Source organism: Salarias fasciatus, chromosome 1, assembly GCF_902148845.1.
Source record: "Salarias fasciatus chromosome 1, fSalaFa1.1, whole genome shotgun sequence".
Classification (NCBI taxonomy): Eukaryota; Metazoa; Chordata; class Actinopteri; order Blenniiformes; family Blenniidae; genus Salarias; species Salarias fasciatus.
Window position 1 is genome coordinate 39,107,223 of NC_043745.1, and position 21,134 is coordinate 39,128,356.

A 21,134-nucleotide genomic window follows, 5' to 3' on the forward strand; every position below is an offset into this window, starting at 1 on the left:
AACACTGACGCCCTCAGCCCGTGACAGAGGGTCATTCAACTAGTTGTAAGTCGATGTATCATCACAAAAGATATTCAAATGTTTTATTAAGGTTGAAAAGTTACTTAGTGTAGCTTTAAGTTGACTTTGCATGATTAATATCATACACCAGGATCGTACAAACTCATTTGTTACTTGAGGGCGTCATCTGTTGTGTTGTGACAGTTTTGTTGCCTCCTTCGCTTTCTGCGGAGGCGGGGCCCTCCTCGGCCGCCGTCGCTCCGCTCTATAACAACACCGCTCGGTCCCTTGTTGAGTCCAGACTCTTTTCTTCTCCGTGTCCGTGAGCGCCGGCGGGCCGGGACATGCAGCTCGGGTAGCTCGGGCCACAGATCGGGCTGTCATGGAGTACCTGCTGCAGGTGAAGCTGGGCGCCCTGTTCGGGCTGCTGCTCCTCACGCTGCTCTGCGGACTCATCCCCGCTCGACTGCCCTGGTTCAGGGACACGCACGGCTCAGGTCGGGAACTTTTCATGTTTGATAACCATTGGGGGGGTTAGTGCTCCGTGACACTAATGCCGAATGAAAAACATTGTGTTCATAATGTATATCGTCTTTTAAAATCGAATCCAGGACGTGTCAGTTTGCTCATGTCTTTAAAAACATCCTAAATCGTTCAAAATGTGAAGGAGCGCTGGTGTGAGTGCGTCTCCAGGGTTTCAGTCACATGTCAGAGCTGCGATAGTGAAAGAGAACGAGGTAATCACTGCTGATTCTGCTCCCGACAAGCCGTAAAAGTTACATAAATCAATAAAGTCACAGTGTACAGTCTGACAGGAATTTAACTGGGCTGGGCCCTCGAACAGTCGGTTGTTTTAGTGGCTAAAACTTCAAAATGCGTCTCTGTTTACGAACGTTATCGCCGCTCCAGTCGGTGATGCGTTCAGGAACATCACGGAGACAAGTAACGAATCACAAATACTTTAATCACGTTACTGTCGTGAAGGAGTACTCACGTGGCTGTTGGTATGAAGTTAATTTTCATTAAATTTATCCACTTCCTCGTTTTTAAGTTGTAAAGATGTAGAAGTAGCAGATTATACATACTTAGTAATCCGACTAAGGATTACTTTTAATTATTTAGGTGTGTTTCCAGATACTTTCAGATATCAGCGTTTGCTCATACTAAAGAACAAATTGCTCCATGTTCACACATACACCACTTTGAAAATGATAAATGCTGAATGTAATAGATTAGCAGGCAAGATTACTATTACACATCAGTAATGTACTTATTTACTTTGGAAACTATAAATAGTCAAATTAATTTCATTTGTACTAATATTAATAAGTATTGTTCCAGGTATTAATGTTCCTAAAAGTCTTCTTCACACCATGAAAACTTATTAAACACAAGTAGTGTATGTAATAGATTAAGTATGTGGGGCGGGGGAGTACAAAATAAGTAATATTTTAGATACTTGTACTTAAATGTATCTCATTTAACATGTTCCATCATGTAATTGCTTCCTGAAGTCCTCAGTAGACATTACAAATGACTGATTAATAATAATTCAGACCACCTCACTGTTAATCATGCTTATTATTCTCAGGAATTAATAAGATATTACTTGTATTTCTGTGAGTATATTGTTGTGAGCCATGACTTTACTCACTCTGGAGTACAGTTACACCCTGTCAGTCAGAAGTATTCTTTCCACACACACACACACACACACACACACACAGACACTGGGACAACCTGAGTGGTAAACAACAGAGCTTAACGCTCCAGGCTTCATCAGCTGACTGCAGTCAGACCAGCAGGACCCTGAAGGCGTCGCTCTCTCTAAATCCGCCTCTCGCTCCACAGAGGCCTTTAAAAAGTACTTTTAAAGGCCTCGTTAAAGGCAGTGGAGCTGTAGCACTGATTAATTACAGTAATATGAGCGTCACATCACAGTAATAAGAAACGCGTCGACTGCTTGATGAGTAGAATGTTCCTATGTTTTCAAATCTTAAGCTGTGGTTGAGAATTAAAAATACTCAAAAAAGTAATTCATTACTCTCTTCATATTTGGATCTATTGCAGATACTCAGCTTTCTGTGGGTAAAGTTGTGTTTTTTGGGTTTTTGTGGAGTAACATTTGAAATGAACTGTGTGTGTTTCCTCCTGCAGAACGACATCGTCTGGTTCTCAGTCTGATCAGCTGCTTCGCCGGCGGCGTTTTCCTCGCGGCATGTTTACTCGACATCATCCCGGACTATCTGTCGGACATCAAACCGGAGCTGGACGCTCGCGGGGTGGAGGTACGGCGCTGTGGGCTGGAGGGGGGCTGGAGAGAGAGAGAGGGGGCTTGAGAGAGAGAGAGAGGGGGCTGGAGAGAGAGAGAGAGAGGGGGCTGGAGAGAGAGAGAGAGAGGGGGCTGGAGAGAGAGAGAGAGAGAGGGGGGGCTGGAGAGAGAGAGCAGGCTGGAGAGAGAGAGAGAGAGAGAGAGAGAGCGGGCTGGAGAGAGAGAGCAGGCTGGAGAGAGAGAGAGAGAGAGAGAGAGAGAGAGCGGGCTGGAGAGAGAGAGAGCAGGCTGGAGAGAGAGCGGGCTAACATGAGTGGGCTGGCGAGAGTGAGATAGCGAAAGCAGGCTAAAGTGAGCGGGCTGTAGAGAGTGGGCTGTGAGAGCTGGAGAGAGAGAGCGGGCTAGTGTGACCAGGCTAGCCAGAGCGGGCTAACAGTGGAATGCTAGTGGATGTGAAGCTGAAACAGAAGAGAGAACAGACACCAAGCATGTAGCCAACATTTAGCGCTAAGTATGTAGCCACTAGCTAGCTCTAAGGTTAAGACCACAGTGACCATGGTGAGAGAGTTACGACAATAAACCAACAGGCGCCATTTTTTGGTCTAAGAAGTGTGAAGAGACGTATGCTTGAAGCCTGATATCACAAGTTCAGAATACTTTTTTAAGCGGTTATATTTCTCTAAAGCTTATTTTCCACCCAGTGATCAGTTCGTCTTGGCTCTCTGGCCTGAGAGGCTGGATTAGAGCTTAAGCTGAACTCTCAGTGGAGACATTGATGTTTGTTGACTCAGTGACAAATGTCCGTTTCTGAGAAGTGAATACCGTATTTCCTGGATGATTAACTCGAACGTTTTGGAAGTTTTCTTCCCTGGTCGTACGACTTTCTGTTACCTGTCTGAGAAAACGAGGCGGAAGCCATGACAGAGGTGGAGCACGGCTCGTCTCGGACTGGCTTGAATGGCTCTCGGCCGTCTGGGCCTCGGAACCAGCTGAGAAAAAGCCTCCCGCTGGATTCCATGTTAAACGGAGGGATTTCGAACCTCCTGTTCTCACAGCACGCCGCCTGTCTGTGTTCTTGTAATTCGACTCTGACGCTGTTCCGCGGAATGCTTCCTCTATTCCGTGCTGCGGAACTGGAAATGGAACGCCGCGTTTTGAGCATCGTGACGGTAAATCTGCTCCCGACTGAGATGGAACCTCAGTGACGGGTTGAAATGTGAACCTGATGCAGAACAGATTTCATTACTGAACAAGGAAGCCATTGATTAGAGATGAGATGTTAGGGGTGTCAACAAATCGTAACCGTTTAGAGAAATCAATAACACTGCTGGGTGGAGGCTGAGTCAGGAGGAGCTGGTTTACAGCCGCAGACACCAGTTGCCATGGAAACACCCCAACAAGATGGAGGGAGAGACGCTGCTGCTGCTAGCATTGGTGCACTAGCTAGCTACTTATTGCTACTGCTAGCGATTCACAAGCTAGCACGAGGGATATTGCATACAAAAAAAGGAAGAAATGAAGCTGAACACATAAACCCCTTTCCCACCGGCCAAAAGACCCGTTTAAACCCGCTCATACCCGGCTCCTCGTGGCAGTGGGAAAGGGTTTAATCGGCATTCCGACCCGGGTCGATCGACCCTGCAAGTGACCCGGTTTTAATCGGCTCGCCTCCGATCGGCTTGAGCGTGAAAGGCAGACCCGGGTCAGCGCGGTGATTTACATGATGGCGTTGCCGTAGCGTGGCTAGGTTAGCGTGGCTAGGTTAGCATGGCTACGTTAGCGTGCTGCTTGTTTTTAGACACAGCATGAGATATCCTTCCTCAAGATGACCCAGCATTGGCAAGATGGCGAGATCAGAGGATCTCTTGATCCGTGGGGAAGAGGATATTCGTTGGAGGAGATTTGAGGAATCGGTAGAAGTGAACATATGATTAACTTAACAGCTGAAATGGCCCGTTAGTCTGAGAACTAATGGAAAGTCTTTGAGTGCAGACAGAGACCTCTAGTGGTCATATAGCGCATAGAAAAATATCACAGATCTCTGACGTAACCGGAATGAAGGAAACACTGTAAACATCGACGCCTCTATGAGATGTTATTGAGTCATGAGAGCCAGTATCATTATAACGTGGGACGGGCCGTGCTCCACCTCCCACCGGATTTTTGCTACACTCTCTGACCACTAGAGGTCAGTGTGTGAGGGCAGAAGGCTGATGCAGCGCCACCGAGAGATGGAATAAATGTGTTTCACCTGCTGTTTATACTTAATTGTTGAAAGCTCGTCTGGTTCTGGTTCTGGTTCTGCGTGCACAGACCGACTTCCCGCTGCCGGAGTTCATCATAGCGGCCGGTTTCTTCATGGTCCTCATCCTGGAACGGATGGTCCTGAACTTCAGGGAGCTGCGCGGCGCTCAGGAGGAGCGGGCGCCGCTCATACCTGACGGCAGGAACGGGCACGGGCACGGGCACGGACCCGGGACGGACGTGGAGCGCAGCGGGCACCACGTGCATGTGGACTTCCAGGCACACTCCGCCTTCCGCTCCTTCATGCTGTTCCTCTCGCTGTCGCTGCACTCGGTGTTCGAGGGCCTCGCCATCGGACTGCAGAACGAAGAGTCAAAGGTCAGAAGACACAACATCTTCCTCCTCTAGCATCAGATTATAAAGCATCTTCCTCCTCTAACTTCAGATTATAGAGCACCTTCCTCCTCTAATTTGAGATTATAGAGCATCTTCCTCATCTAACTTCAGATTATAGAGCATCTTCCTCCTCTAATTTGAGATTATAGAGCATCTTCCTCCTTTAATTTGAGATTATAGAGCATCTTCCTCCTCTAATTTGAGATTATAGAGCATCTTCCTCCTCTAATTTAAGATTATAGAGCATCTTCCTCATCTAACTTCAGATTATAGAGCATCTTCCTCCTCTAATTTGAGATTATAGAGCATCTTCCTCCTTTAATTTGAGATTATAGAGCATCTTCCTCCTGTAACTTCAGATTATAGAGCATCTTCCTCCTCTAATTTAAGATTATAGAGCATCTTCCTCCTCTAATTTAAGATTATAGAGCATCTTCCTCATCTAACTTCAGATTATAGAGCATCTTCCTCCTCTAATTTGAGATTATAGAGCATCTTCCTCCTCTAACTTCAGATTATAGAGCATCTTCCTCTTCTAATTTGAGATTATAGAGCATCTTCCTCCTTTAGCATCAGATCATAGAGCATCTTCCTCCTCTAACATCAGATTATAGAGCCTCTTCCTCCTGTAACTTCAGATTAGAGCATCTTCCTCCTCTAACATCAGATTATAGAGCCTCTTCCTCCTCTAACATCAGATTATAGAGCATCTTCCTCCTGTAACTTCAGATTATAGAGCATCTTCCTCTTCTAATTTGAGATTATAGAGCATCTTCCTCCTCTAACATCAGATTATAGAGCCTCTTCCTCCTGTAACTTCAGATTATAGAGCATCTTCCTCCTCTAACTGATGCAACTTCATTCTACCTTCAGGAGTGATTCAGTCATTCACTCGGATGTCTCTGCTCATGCGGCTGTATTATAATAATCCAGCTGCAGGAACATTTCTCACACACCGTGTTTGACTTCCTCCTGAGTCTGAGTCTCAGCCTGTGCAGACTTCTGGGAAAACGTAGAGTTGTTCCACTTCAGAGCGCTCCGGAAGGAAGCTCAGGCTGACACGTGGTCACATGAGGCAGATCAGCCGCCTGGCATCACAAGACCATCAAAGCTTCCTGTCCTGAGCTCAGAGGTCACATGACGGCTCAGCGAGCCAGACTTCCTGAAACCGTGTGGATGTTTGCAGGTGCTGCAGATCTGCATCGCCATCATGGTCCACAAGAGCATCATCGTGTTCAGCCTGTCCCTGAAGCTGGTGCAGAGCGCCGTGCCGCCCCTCTGGACGGCGGCGTACATCGGCGTGTTCGCCGTCATGTCGCCGCTGGGCATCGGCATCGGCATCGCCGTGGTGGAGTCGGCGCTGTCGGCCGGCGCCCTGGTCCAGGTCGTGCTGGAGGGCCTGGCCGCCGGCACCTTCGTCTACATCACCTTCCTGGAGATCCTGCCGCACGAGCTGAACACGCCGGGCCGGCAGCTGCTCAAGGTGCTCTTCATCCTGCTGGGCTTCACCGTCATGGCGGCGCTCACCTTCTGGGGCTGAGCCGCGGCGCCGCCCCCCCTCAGACTGTTGGTTCCTCGCCCCGAACAACACCTTCCAGTGCTTTCACTTTTATAGCTTTTATAATTTTATAAAGTCCCAACATTATTTTGTACGTTTGTTTTTAAAGAGGATTTTATGTGAAGAGGAGCCTCCTCGCTGCTGAACGTCCACATCTGAGCAAGTTTTTTTTTAACTTGTTTTGGGTGAAAATGTCTCATTTCACTTGATTTAAAATAAATTCCATTAAAAAATGACATTTCATCAAGACCAAAATACTTGATTTAAGAGAAGTTCTCTGAAATCAAGACAATTTTCACTTGTTCCATTAGGATTTTTTTTTTCTTAAATTAAGATACTTTTATTTTAATTTAAATTAAGATGCTTATATCAAGTGAAACGAGACATTTTCACTCAAAACAAGTTTAAAAAACTTGCTCAGATTTGGAGTTTTTGCGGTGCCACAGTGCTTCCTGGCCGCCGGTCCAGGACCGACGGCACCGGCTCTCCCAGGATCTGCCTGCACTGACGTCAAACATGTCGATTTGCACATTTAAAAGAAAACCAGATTAAGACACTATCCAGAATCCAAACCTGACTGACTGCTTTTTGTATGTTTTTAAAAGTGGCTGAGTCTGTCTTCACTCTGATGCTGTCATGTCTGATCAGCAAGTCGCCACTCGACGGAAAAACAAGTTGTGATTTAAAAGAAAAAAAAAGTGCCAATCAGAACTTCTCCTTTGGAATCCCAGTGAAACTGACGAAGAGACCATCTCAGCATTTTAACCATTCCACAGTCGCTCGAGATAAAGAAGAGACTCGCTTCACACTCGTCGGATCTCCATCCCGATGTCTCCGAATTTTTGAGAGAATTTAGTGAAAATGGGCAAAAAACAAAAGCGACTTTATTTTCCATTTGTTATTATTTAGCGACTCTTGAGAGGAGAGTTTGCCATGAGATGACGTCATCGGAGCGCATCTGACTGATGAAATCATCAGTGACACTTTCCCTGATGACATCATCAGAGCCTATCTGACCACGTCATCAGAGAGTGAGAGAGAGTCTTTACCTTATGACATCATCAGAAAGTGTATTTCTCTGATGATGTCATCAGAGCTTTTCTGATGATGTCATCGGGAAGTGTATTTCTGATGACGTCATCGAAGAGCACATAGATACGTATATAACGGCGGGACGTCTCTCCTGTGCTGCCGGCCGGCGGAGCCGAACGGCTGCACTTGGCGGCCATCTTGCTCCAGGCAGCTGGTTCATTCATAACACTGTTTTTCCTCTGTAACAACGTAAACTTGATCAGTTTTCTACTGATCTTCAAAAAGTTTGGTTTGTTATAAATTTCCGAGACAGACGCTGCATACACAAGCACAAGTATTTATGTTAAACCAAGATATAGGCGACAAAAACTCCAGTATAGAATGAAAACCTAAGAGATTTTTCATGTGTATATGTGTATATATATATATATATATATATATATATATATATATACATACACATAATCAAAATATATGAACATTACTAAGATAATAAAATTGTGTGATGAGATATCTTTGTTAACATGTTTAGTTTAAAAGAAATTAATAATTCAAATAATTGTATTTATGTAATATTTATATTTTTACTTTATGATGCATTTTTCTCACAATACTCTTCATTGTCTAACATGTCGGGCGTAAAAGAAACATTTATTAGGTTTGAATCTCTCTGTGTAGCTTGATATACAGTTTATCTACTCAGTGTGAGATTTAACATTTCGAAGGCAGTGTCGAGTGAGAGAGAACTTCAACTGAACACAAACTAAATCCATCAAGATTTCAGCAAATCAAGAGTGTTTGCTTTCTTCACATCACTCACTTTACCGTCAGTATCACAGATCAGCTGAAAGCAAGATGGCCGCCTGGAGCAAGATGGCCGCCAGCGGCGGCAATTAAAACTCAGCGATGAAGCGTCCAGCCATTATATTCATGTCTATGAGAGAGCATCTCTTTCATGACATCATCGGAGCGCGTCTCCCTGGTGACGTCATTGGATAGGCGTCGTCCCAGATGATGTCATCAGAGAACATCTGTCTGCCACAGAACAAACAAACACACTCGCGCTTCTTCTATGAGCTCCAGAGATCCGTCGGTCCTCCGTCTCCTCAGACTTTCTCACTGGATCGTCCGCCGCCGTCCTCGAGTCTGCCGGCCAGGCTGGAGGTGGATTCGTCATTCTTCCAGTTCAGTGTGTTTAGAGCCCAGATCAAGATGGCGACGCCTCAGCCATCGAACAGCACTGCTCGGTTTCACTTCAAGTCATTGGTACGACACCGAAAATGAGAATATCCTGAAACTGTGCATGTCAGCTTTAACAGTGGAATGTTCGCATTACATAGACGAAGAGTATGTGAATCAAGATGTTTTAAGCTTTTATTTGTTTTGATTGGAACGCTGATTATGACTCGCAGCTCAAATTCACACACTCAGAAAATTTTGAATATTGCTTGAAATAAATAAAAAAAAGGATTTTAAACACAACAGTGTTCGCCTCTGAAAGTAAACCGTCTGTACTCGGTGCTTGGCTGCTGCCGGCTTGTTGTTCTGGAGACCTACGTCCTCCCGTCACGACTCTGAGCTCCGCGTTGTCGTTTGGTCTCTTCCTGTTCAGCAGTAGCCTAAAGCCCCGCCCACTCCACATCTGGACCGTGGAGCTGGGGAGGGTCTGGGGACGGTCTGGGGACGGTCTGGGGACGAGGCAATACAAACTCCATGCAGGGGACTCCAGCCAATCAGAGCTTCAAAACAAACACAGCAGCTTCTCTGGGGTTAGTTTTGGCTCTTTAGCTCGAGCTTCTCCACACGCTAAGACCCGCGGAAACGTCTTTTTGTGTTAGAACCTCACCAGGCACAGACTCTGGCTCTTGTTTGATTGTTGTAATTCTTGGTATTTTGACTATAACTGTACTTCTTGCGGCTTTCAGACGATGGTTAAACTTCATCTCCGTAATGTCCGCCGTGTCTGAAGAAGCTACGCTCACTTCCGGAATTCCCCAAAGGAATTTGAAAACAAAAAGCAGTAACGCTGATTGGCTCGTCAATGGCATTCTGTCCCCCTTGTCCCCCCCCCCCCCCCCCCCCCCCCCATCCCCCATCCCCAGCTCCAGCATCGAGATGTGGGTGAAGACTGGGCGGGGCTGGTCTACCAGGCTGGTTCTGCCATGCTCCAGAGACCCTCTCCGGGGTTCAGGTCGGGTGGGATTCCGGGCCTCAGTAATCCCGTCGTCGGTGAACCAGGACTTTTCAGTCCCTCTGCGGCGGCTCCATGAAGCCTTCACCATCTGATGCCCAAATAAACCGAACTTATTTTTAAATTACTATACGATTGGTCACTCTTGTTTCAAGAGGGATTCAGAAAAGGTTGAAGGTGAATTAGGAAAAACAGCAAAAACCACAAGAAATGGAGGGAATAGTGATAGAAGAGCTTAACAACCTGAAATGTCTCCAATTTTTAACATAAGAAAATGAAATATGGTAGAAAAAAGCAGAGAAAACTGCTTAAAGGGATACTTCAACATTTTGGCAAATTGGCCCATTTAGCACAATTCCTTAGTCATTTCGAACAGCATACTTACTTTTTTTGTGAGAGCGAGCTGTTGTTTATTCAGAGGTGAGTCGGGGAAGGTTTTTGGGACGGACACAATGGAAGTGGATGGTATTTTTGTTCCCCCTCGTCAAACTCATCAAATACACAATCCAACAACCCCAAAACACTTTGGTGGACACGTTATTATCCACACATTCACTACGCTGTGGAACACCAACAAATAATATTGTAGCGTTACGACACTGAAGCAAATACTGGGAACTACTTTTTCTTTTGAAATCACTACGCCCAGACGCCATGTTTAGTAAGTAGTTCCGTCTTAGCAACCTTCGCATAAACAACTCAATCTGGTAATTTTGCATTGATATTTCACAGCGTAGTGAATGTGCGGATTATAACGTGTCCACCAAAGTGTTTTGGGGTTGTTGGATTGTGTATTTGATGAGTTTGACAAGGGGGAACAAAAATACCAACCGCTTCCATTGTGTCCGTCCCAAAAACCTTCCCCGACTCACCTCTGAATAAACAACAGCTCGCCCTCACAAAAAAAGGAAGTATGCTGTTCGAAATGACTAAGGAATTGCGCTAAATGGGCCAATTTGCCAAAATGTCGAAATATCCCTTTTAAAATGGGTAACATGTCGAAACTTAAAAGCTCAAAAATAGGAATCAAATTGTTAAAATCAGGAACAAAAACTGGTTCATTGTAATAAAATGTTCTCTGTTCTGAACTGGAGTTGAACTTCATGAATCATCATCAGATCTAGTTTCTGTTTGAACCTTCCTGAGCTGCAGTCGCCTCGTTTTAAAGGTTAAAGGTTCTTTACGGCTCCAGAACTACTGGACGAGAGGAAAGTCACTGATACGCTTCGACTGCTCAGAAAGGCTGCAGAACCCTGAACCAGAACCAAACAAGGCGCAGACTGTTTGAAGGCTCAGGACCCGGTTTTCTGAATTTTTTGTCTGTACGCTGTTCTAATGAGCTGTAAGTCGGACTCAGCAAACCTACAACAAATAAGTGAAAGTCCTTTATTTGTCCCTCAGGGGGAAACGGCAGAGTTCCAGCAGCAGAGACAAGAAATATAAATAGAATAGAAATGTGAAAACTTACAAAGCCCAACCATACACAGAAAAATCAAATATAATTTAAATATAAATTTAGGACAGATATAATTAAATAACAGATATAAACTAACAGATATACAGACGGGGACAAAACTGTTGGTACCCTTCGTTTAATGAAAGAAAAATTCACAGTGGTCAGAGAAACAACTTGAATCTGACAAAAGTAATAAAAAAAAAAATTCTATAAAATTTAACTAATGAAAGTCAGACTTTGATGTTCAACCAGGCTTCAACAGAATTATTTAAAAAAATAAACTCAAGAAACAGGCCTGGACAGAAATGATGGTCCCCCTAGAAAAGACTGAAAATGAAGAGACCAGAGGGACATGTCAGTCAGGTAACCATCAGTGGCTCATATAGAGGGCGCCAGCGAGTCACAGGAAGTGGACACACTCAGCATGGGCCAGAGGACGCAGAGGGAAGAGTGTCTCAGGTGAAGGTGAACTTCAGTCTGAAGGAGCTTCAGTGTCGGATCGCAGCGTCTGTCAATGTTTGAACCACAGTGGACTTCGTGGGAGACGACCCGGGAGGACACCTCTGTTAAAGACAGATCGTAAAAAGACAGACTACATGCTGAGAAGCCACAGAGCTTCTGGAGAATGTCCTTCAGCCAGGGGACGTCAGCTCTATGATCACAGAGCAGAAGACTGTCCTGCTGCGAGACGTGGAGGACGCTCTGTTAGGATCTGCTCCGAGGAAACACTGGACTCTTCTCAGTGACCTCTGACCCCTGACCTCAACCCTACCCAACATCTGTGGAAGGAGCTGAAACCTGCCGTCTGGAAAAGGACCTGGAGCAGTTTGCTCATGAGCACTGAGGCAGAATGGTTTGATTGCAGCGGCTGCCTCAAAAGGTTGTTGCAACTAAATATGAAGTGAAGAGGACCATCGTTTCTGTCCAGGCTGTTTCTAGAGTTTATTTTTTAAAAATAATTCTGTTGAAGAATAACAGATATTAAATATACATTTAAGAGAGACAAATGTGTACAATATAATGATAATCATCAGATATCTCACACTGCGTGAGTGTCTAAAAATCTACTGGTTTCACCTCTTTTATTGAACTGCCTGAATTAAACAACTTTTCCATGATAAAACCTGCATGTTTCCACAACCGAGCCTTCATTTTCCCCTGGAGCGCCGGGGAAGCCATTAGGATGTCAGACGCCGCTGTTTGATTTGATTTCACTTGATTTGATTTATTTCATTCTTTAAGCATAAAATGAAAAGGAACAGAAAGAAGTGAGACTTATAACGTCTCCCCCATCAACATAAAATAAATGACAGTTTGTCAAGATTTGTTAACCAGTAACCGTATCACAATACATTTACAAAATCAAATACAACCATTTCCCAAAATCAAAATGTAAAATACAACCATTTCACAAAATATTTACCAAAAAAAAAAAACCAATCATTATAATGTTTCACCATACTTTACAGCAGAATCGTACCCTCCCGATAACTGCTTTCAAACATTTCCTGAAGATGTAAACGACGGAGAAGCTGCTGTTTGGACCAAAGTGAGGCAGAAGAGGCTCGTCGGGGTCTGACTGAGCGTCTCTCTCCCTCTCTCTCTCTCTCTCTCTCTCTCTCTCTCTCTCTCTCTCTCTCTCTCTCTCTCTCTCTCTGTGTCTGGTCTCTGAGACATTTGGGACCCGGATCCTCCTTCCCGGAGGTCCCTGGTCCCTGATCATGGTCCTGGTCCTGGACCATCGTTCTCAATGTTTCTACCGTTTCCGTGGAAATGCAGTTTTCAAAACAGTGCCTTGTAAACAAGAAATTTTTCAACAAAACCGCTGCCTTTGCGTCTGGATCGTCGTGGGAACGGCGCCTCAGATCAGCCGGAAAACCACCTGAGAACCGGCCGAGTCCAGAACCGGAGCAGAGACTGACGGCGCCTGAAATGTTCTCCCTAAAAACCTCCAGAGGGGACGCGTCCGTGACCGGTCCGGGTCTTTCTGACAAACCTGCAGGCCTTCACTCTGTTTTCGGTTCTCTCTCCGTGCGGCCTCTTCCTGGTCAACAGGAAGTGAAAACTGCTCAAGAACGAAGAAAAGGGAAACTCAGCAGAGAGAAACCAGCTTCTGTTGGTTCCAGTCAGTGTTTTAATGTTTGTGTGGGTATATAACACACACACACACACACACACACACACACACACACACACACACACACACACACACACACACACACACACTGAATCATCCTGTGCATTCCGATCTGAATAAACATATTAAAACACTAAAATGTGTGTGAGGCGTCATGTTTTATTTGCTCTGTGTGATTTTAACGTTGAAACCAGGGGGGTTCAACCCGCGGCTCTGGAGCCACATGAGGCTCTTCAGTCCCTCTGCAGCGGCTCCATGAAGCCTTCACTACAGGATAACTGAGTAAACATAACACTTACTTTTATTATAGTTCCACCACAGTCCTGTTCAGAACGATTCATCAGTCTCGGTTCAGAAGGAATTCAAATAAAGATTCAAATAAATTAAGAAAAATAACTGAAAACCACAAGAAATGAGGAAAAAGGTGATAGAAGGTTAAAAAAACATGAAATGTCTAGAATTTCTGAAAGAAGAATATAAATATGTTTGGAAAAAATCATACAAAACTGCTTAAAAGAAGGTAAAATGGTTAAAACTGCTCAAATTTCAAAATGATCAACAAAGACTACTTGAAAATAGGATTGAAACTGTGACATTAAGATATAAAAATAGGTTACATTTCATAAAATGTTCACTGTTCTGAGTCCTAACTTCATGAATGCATCATAAGATAGTTTTTGTTTGTGGAACTTGCTGAGCTGCATTCGCCTCATTTTAAAGTGATACTTCAACATTTTGGCAAATTGGCCCATTTAGCGCAATTCCTTAGTCATTTCGAACAGCATACTTCCTTTTTTGTGAGGCGAGCTGTTGTTTATTCAGAGGTGAGTCGGGGAAGGTTTTCGGGACGGACACAATGGAAGTGGATGGTATTTTTGTTCCCCCTCATCAAACTCATCAAATACACAATCCAACAACCCCAAAACACTTTGGTGGACACGTTATAATCCACACATTCCCTACGCTGTGAAATATTAATGCAAAATTACCAGATTGAGTTGTTTATGTGAAGATTGCTAAGACGGAACTACTTACTAAACATGGCGTCTGGGCGTAGTGATTTCAACAGAAAAAGTAGTTCCCAGTATTTGCTTCAGTGTCGTAACGCTACAATATTATTTGTTGGTGTTCCACAGCGTAGTGAATGTGTGGATTATAACGTGTCCACCAAAGTGTTTTGGGGTTGTTGGATTGTGTATTTGATGAGTTTGACGAGGGGAACCAAAAATACCATTCATTCCATTGTGTCCGTTCCGAAAACCTTCCCCGACTCACCTCTGAATAAACAACAGCTCGCCCTCACAAAAAAAGTAAGTATGCTGTTGGAAATGACTAAGGAATTGTGCTAAATGGGCCAATTTGCCAAAATGTTGAAGTATCGCTTTAAAGATTAAATGTGTTTTGCGGCTCTTTTGTTCAGAACGATTGCAGAACCCTGCTTTAAACTGTGTTGCGTTTTGTTTTTCTTTATTTTTTTATTTTGTTCTTTGGGGCTCCCGTAGTGTGATGTGCAGTGCATCATGGGGGTTTTCTTCGTTAAATCACCCGTGATCAACCGGAACCTTCACTCTCAACAGCATTCAGTCCAGCGACCTGATCGACCTGAACGGAGCAGGCTGAGGTCAGTGAACGCATCGCAGAGCAGCCATGTTTGATCTGAAGCGGGAAATCGATCATGTGACTCTGAAACCCCGACCGGTCACACGGGCATGGGGGCGGCCTCAAATCCTCCAAGGGTCGGCAAAGTCTTCAGAGGTCGGAGGTCATCGGATCATGTGAGAGTCTTAAAGCCGCCTCGCCGCCGTCGGCGTTTCAGATTTGCGGTGTTGTGGAGTCAGAAACAGATTACTGATGTCAGTGTGGCGTGACTGTGGGAAGCGCCACCTCCTCATCAACCAATAGGAGAGCAGCTCAGCGCTCCATCTCATGCTGCTATCATAATTTAACAGTTGTTTATTCGAAAGATTAACAACCAGCTTAAATTAACTTTCCATTTTGAGACTGAACGTTGGTAATTGTCCTCTTCGAGGTGGTGCCCCGGAAATATGATTAAAATAAACCACAACTTTATTTAATGCATAATTCACAACTTCTTTCATCTAGTTTTCTGTAAGTTACCCATTTCTATTTTATTTCTAATTGCTCAATTGTGGCATTGTTGATGAACACCTTGTCAGGGAACGCTCCACGTTTCCTCTGTTCAGAGCTCAGCTCAAAGTGTGGCTTAAAGCAAACCAGTCTTGTAATCACTGACTCTATGTTTAACATGTCTTCTTTTGTACTAATTGTGTTCACTGTATTTTTCTTCTTGTATCTGCCTCGGGACTGCGGATGTAAATGAGCCTTGTGGCTATAATCCGTAATATTTACGCCTGTTATTGTCTGGCAATGCAGATGTTCATTAATGTGCACTGTCCCTATTAAATAAATAAATAAATAAATAAATAACCAATGATTTAATGATTAAATCACTCTATGGTCTACTCATTCCTAAATAGCTGATTATTTCACATTATTAACGAAAAAATAACAGTTTATTCTGATTAATAATAATTGATTTTGGGATAAATTACTTCGTGCTTCACTGTAGCAGCCATCTATCGTTTCTTCATGCCACGCCCCGTTCCCCTGCGGCCATGTGGGGGCGCTCAGGGCCGCTTTTGATTTTGTTTGTCCCTTGTGCTGGCCCTGCCCCACCTGTTTGTGTCTGCTCCTGCCTCGTTGCCACCGTAATGTGCCACACCTGTGTCTGCCCCTTCCTGAGTCCTGCTCCCCTGGTGTGTCTTGTTGGCTCCTTGTGGGTCTGGCTTCTGTGTCCCGGCCTGCATGTCGGCTCAGTTCAGCGTTCCTGAATTCTTCCGTTACTGTTTCCTGAAAATAAAAGAGTTTCTCGCGCTTGGGTCCTTCCCACCTGCACCCGTGACACCTTAATTTAACCACCAGGGGGAGCAGGATGGGGAAAGCATAAATGGAGCACACAGGCGATGAGATGCAGAAGACGCCTGTAAACACAAACATCATAGAAAAGGAGTTCTCTAAGTGGCCATATTTGGATGATATTGACATTCCTCACATCCAAGCCGAGGAGAAGGGATCTCAGCTGAACGGCGTTGCTGCGTCAAGGAAGGACGACGAAGATTCCAGTGAAGATGTGAGTATACGGACTCAGACGTACCGTGATCACTTGGTGTTATACACTCAAAAGAGAGCTGACAGGCTTCACATCCTGTTGGGCCTGAAGGTCGGAGAGCTCCACGGAAAGCTGAGCCGAATCAGCCGTTTTTACAGTGTTTAATGGGTGTGTATTGGAGAGCCTGGCAGTTAGAGTGCGGGAGGCTCTGGATTTCATCCAAATACAAATCCTCTCTCTCATCCATACAGCCACATTTCTGGCTCAATCTTCACAAATTATACCTCAAAATGTAGGGATTTTTGTTGTGACGCTCACAATTTGGTCATTTTCTCTCTATCTCAAACGGTTCTCTCTCCAGGTGCATTTGTTTGAGGAGAGTGCAGGATTTTCGACCATCCACTCCAATGCATTTTGGAGACGCCTGAATCCATAACTTCACACAACTTTCCACACTCGCTGTGGCTGAATGGAAGATCCTACAGACAGGAAATCTTCAGGATAAATCCATGAGAGGCTTTTCACTCAGAAAGTAAATTTTTTTTGCAATTTCCATTCTCGCTTCTCGAGAAATGGCATTTCTTCAACCATGTGCTCTGTGTGAAAGACTGCTGATTCACTGTCATGGCTGCTGAGTGCAGCTCGTTTCCATGGCAACAGACACACAGCTGCAGACTCTGTCATGGCTGATCTCAGTTCAAAGCTCACAGGAGGAGTATGGAGGACTCATACAAAGACACACACAGATTCGGCAGCAGGTTGCGGGTTTAAAGCCCACAATTTCCACAGGAATTTCGAATTGTCCTCCTGACATGAACAATCAGGGGCCGGTGTGTTGGAGCCATTTATCATGTCTTTAATTTAACCACCAGGGGGAGCAGGAGGGGTGAAGGCATAAATGGAGCACAGGGGTGATGAGCTGCAGGTGTGTGAGAGGGTCAGCTTTGCTAGTTGTGTGGAAATGGGACATATGTGAGCTCTTCGGCTCCAGCCTGACACTTGTAAATTGTGGCTTCATCCGCTGAAAGGAAGATAAATGGGTTGCCACACTCAAACGGAGGAAGTGAGTGGAATTCATTGATTGACTTGCCGTGGACTCGTGTTTTGAAATGGTTGTTTCTCTCCACTCTCAGAGGAATTCAGAGTGTACCAGTCCAGACTGGTAATGGGCCGTACATTCACTGTAAACAGTTTATTACGCCGTAATTGATGGTTATTAGTGCTTCACTGTTAATGACCTGTAATTATTAATTGGTAAATGACAATTTACTCTAATTAATAAGTTACTAAATTACTTAAAGTAAATAATTACTCCCAGTAATCAATACTTTAGTAGTTTAATACAAATTACCAATCGTAAACCCCAACATATTGTAGTGGGTGAGAACATAAAATTATTGGTGAATAATAGGCCTCCAGACCTCCAGACCACACCTCCAGACAATGATCCGAATATTCCAAAACCCCTGTCTGATGGTAAAGTTACAAACCTGGATGAAAAAAGTGAAAAAAAATTGTAGGTGATCTTTACAGCAACAATAATTTTTCCAGCTTTTCACAGTTGTCAGAATGTATGGCTTAGACAATCGGCTTCTGTAAGTATTTACAAATAGGAAGTCAAAAGATAAACTCGCATACAAACCAGATGAATCCCCTTTTTAAAAATGCCTTTTAATAATAATGATCCACAGTGGAGATAAAGAGTCTACACACCCCATTTGAAAGGTGCTGCTGTTGGCCTCTGGGCAGCCTCCCTGACAAGTTTTCTTTTCGTCTTATCATCAGTTTTGGACGGACGGTTCTTGGCAATGCCACTTTTGTGCCATATTGATGACGGTGTTCAATGTGTTCCATAGTGTGTTAATCCCTTGGAAATTCTTTTTTAGCCTTCACCTGAGTGATATATTTGAATAATGAGATCCTCTGATGCTTTGGAAGCTCTCTGCGGACCATGGCTTGTGCTGGAAGATGCAGCTACAAAAATGCCAGGAAGAGCTTAAGCTAGGTTTACACTTGCACGACTTTTTGCCAGGGTGTTGTCGTGGCTAGGCGTGCCAATCTGGAGTCACGAACCGGCAGGCTCCCACACTGTTCACGACTAGTTCACGCACAGTTCATGACCACTTCACGGACAGTTGGCGCACAGTTCATGGACAGTTCACAAATGCGCCCGTCAGTGTTGTGAACTGGCACGACACATTCACATCGCATTTACGCATAGTTTGCACATAGTTTACGAGCTTCCCACATTGGCACGACGTGGTCGCGCGCACAATTACGCACATCATATAGAAAGGGGGCTTCCCCAACCCCTGTGCTGGATCGTCCAACGGACTGTACTCAACATAGTCCTAAGCTTTACTTCTTATTGTCTCATGCTAGCTGTTGCCAAAGCTGTCCGTCCCTGGGAGAGGGATCCCTCCATACTGTGGTTCTCCCCAAGATTTCTTCTTTTCCCACTGGGTTTTTGGAGTTTTTTCTTGCTGGATGTGAGGGTCTAAGGCGGTGGTTGCTCCGTTTTGTCTCGTTACTGAATTTGACATATTAATATTATGCTTATTCACTGTTTTTATTTTTACCAATCAATGTAACATCTTGAAGCCCTCTGAGGCAACTGTTGTTGTGATACTGGGATATACAAAAATACATTGATTGATTGATTGATTGATTGATTGATTTTTGGATTTGCTGTGGAACAGACAACATGCTGAATGCCAGAGACACCGTCACTGCGGAGAAAAGAAGATCCTGTACCTGCAGCTGCTCTGTGTTGAAGAGCAGCAGAAAAGGCGCTGCCTGGGGCCCCGAGCTGAAGGGGGCCCCAACGGACGGCTGACATCAGTCAATTTCAATGACAAATCAAAGGCGCTACTAGGGATGTCCCGATCAGGTTTTTTTGCCACCGAGTCCGAGTACTATTATTTTGAGTATCTGCCGATTCCGAGTCCCGATCTGATTCTTTTCTAATATAGTAAAATATGTACATTATCTATTAAAAAAAAAAAAAAAAACTTATGAAAAGTTCTCCTTTTTTATTTTCTTAACATCAATTCAAAACAACACTTAGAACAGTGCATTTCTGTGACTAAAAATAACAATCAGAAATAAATAAATTTTCTCTGTTATTACATCCTTCTGTAGCATGGAAAGCCTAAATACATCTCAGTCGGGCACGCATTAACGCTGAAGCATGCTTCAGTGTGCAGCAGTGGCCAGAAACGTTCGATACAAAGTTAGGAGGCAGTACAGCAACACGATCTGTACCCAGAAACAGGATCAGTTGTGCATATGCGTGAGTTTGATGCATTTCATTGCCCAAGAAACAGCTGATTAGCGCAAAGAAGAAGAAAAAAAGACCCGGCGTCAAAGGTAGAACTGTGCAACAGCGCTTCCGGGTTTAATGATAGAATTGCGCAACAACACCACTACCGTAAATGCGTCCCGGCTTCAATGGGTTAAAAAGGAAATTAAAGAAAAAATAGACATGTGTATCCAACTGAGTCCAAATCGGGAGGAAACTTCCGATCCCGAGCGAGTCCGTAATCACGTGATCGGGGCCAATTTCCGATCACGTGATCAGATCGGGACATCCCTTGGTGCTACACTTGATGCTGCAATGACAGTGTGTCGAAAATCCCCCGCATGGGGCCCTTTTCCGGGGACTCGCTGGTGGCCACGACTGGTACGCATCCTCCCGCATTGTCCCGATGAGTTCACGGACAGTTGGCGCATAGTTCATGGCCCGTTCGCGACATTTTGTCGTGACCAAAATTTTGAACATTTCAAAATTCTCATCCCGACATGGCACGCAGTCACGATGGGTTTACGCACACGTCACGCCATGTCACGCCACTGTACGAGTAGTTTGCAACTCGATTCGTGGCAATGTGTGCCACAGAATCGTTCAAGTGTAAACCTAGCTAGAGTAGCACAGCTGAACTTTATTTGGGGTTGATCAGAGGCACTTTAATTGGTGACTCCAGTTTAATCTGCATTTGAATGTAATTTGTTAATTCTGAACACTGCAGCATCTCCAGCTATAAAAGGGTGTGCCGACCCAAAAGATTTGGTTGCTCGGGACGTTGTTCAACTGAAACAGAACTCAAATAAGAAACATTCAATACTGTTAGTCGCAACAGCTGCAAAGAAGAGTGTCCTGAAGGTGTGGAAGAGCACAGGACCCACTGACCAAAAACACCGGTCCAACCAACTCCAACTTCTTTGTATAATTTTATACCTAAAAGGGAACCTCCTCTTTATTGCCTTTTGAACAGGAAGGGGCCCAGCACTCAGCCCTGAAGAACACCACTGTTCAGGATGGTGGTCTTCGTCATGTGTCGTTGTGCAGGTCAGGAGGTCCATAACTCTATTTCCCCCGGGGGGAGGCGAGTCCAGATACGGATCCAGACTGCGGCACACTTTGTGCTTTACCCGACAGGTCCAGCTTCGGCAAGTCCAGGCCGACTGACAGAAGGAAGGAACAAGCTCCAGCAGTTCCATCCAGCACCACCACGAGGTCACGACCACATCGCCATTCCCAAGCAGAATGACCACAACACCACCCCCATCCACCACCGTGTCTCCACCCAGCGTTTCAGTGTGTCACCCAACTGCTGTGAAAACGAAATCTTCCTCCATATCCTCCTCTGCTCGGTGGGAAAGTTTTCATTTGTGGTTTCAAATGTTTGCTTTTCTAATGTGACCTAAGAGAACATGGC

At 44.7% G+C, this 21,134-nt stretch overlaps 1 protein-coding gene across 1 annotated transcript; it reads left to right on the plus strand.

The window, feature by feature from the left end:
* The first annotated feature begins 261 nt into the window (after positions 1-261).
* On the plus strand, positions 262-7,199 carry slc39a1 (solute carrier family 39 member 1). The gene is made up of 4 exons (XM_030112672.1): positions 262-497; positions 2,158-2,288; positions 4,586-4,894; positions 6,099-7,199. Exons 1-4 carry the CDS (start codon positions 383-385, stop codon positions 6,450-6,452), a joined length of 909 nt encoding a protein of 302 aa, XP_029968532.1. The 5' UTR covers positions 262-382; the 3' UTR covers positions 6,453-7,199.
* Positions 7,200-21,134: the final 13,935 nt, after the last annotated feature.

Coding starts and splice junctions, on each gene's coding strand:
- slc39a1 (XM_030112672.1), top strand. CDS start 383: ATGGAGTACCTGCTGCAGGTGAAGCTGGGCGCCCTGTTCGGGCTGCTG. Junction 498..2,157: donor CAGGGACACGCACGGCTCAG/GTCGGGAACTTT, acceptor TTCCTCCTGCAG/AACGACATCGTCTGGTTCTC. Junction 4,895..6,098: donor TGCAGAACGAAGAGTCAAAG/GTCAGAAGACAC, acceptor GGATGTTTGCAG/GTGCTGCAGATCTGCATCGC.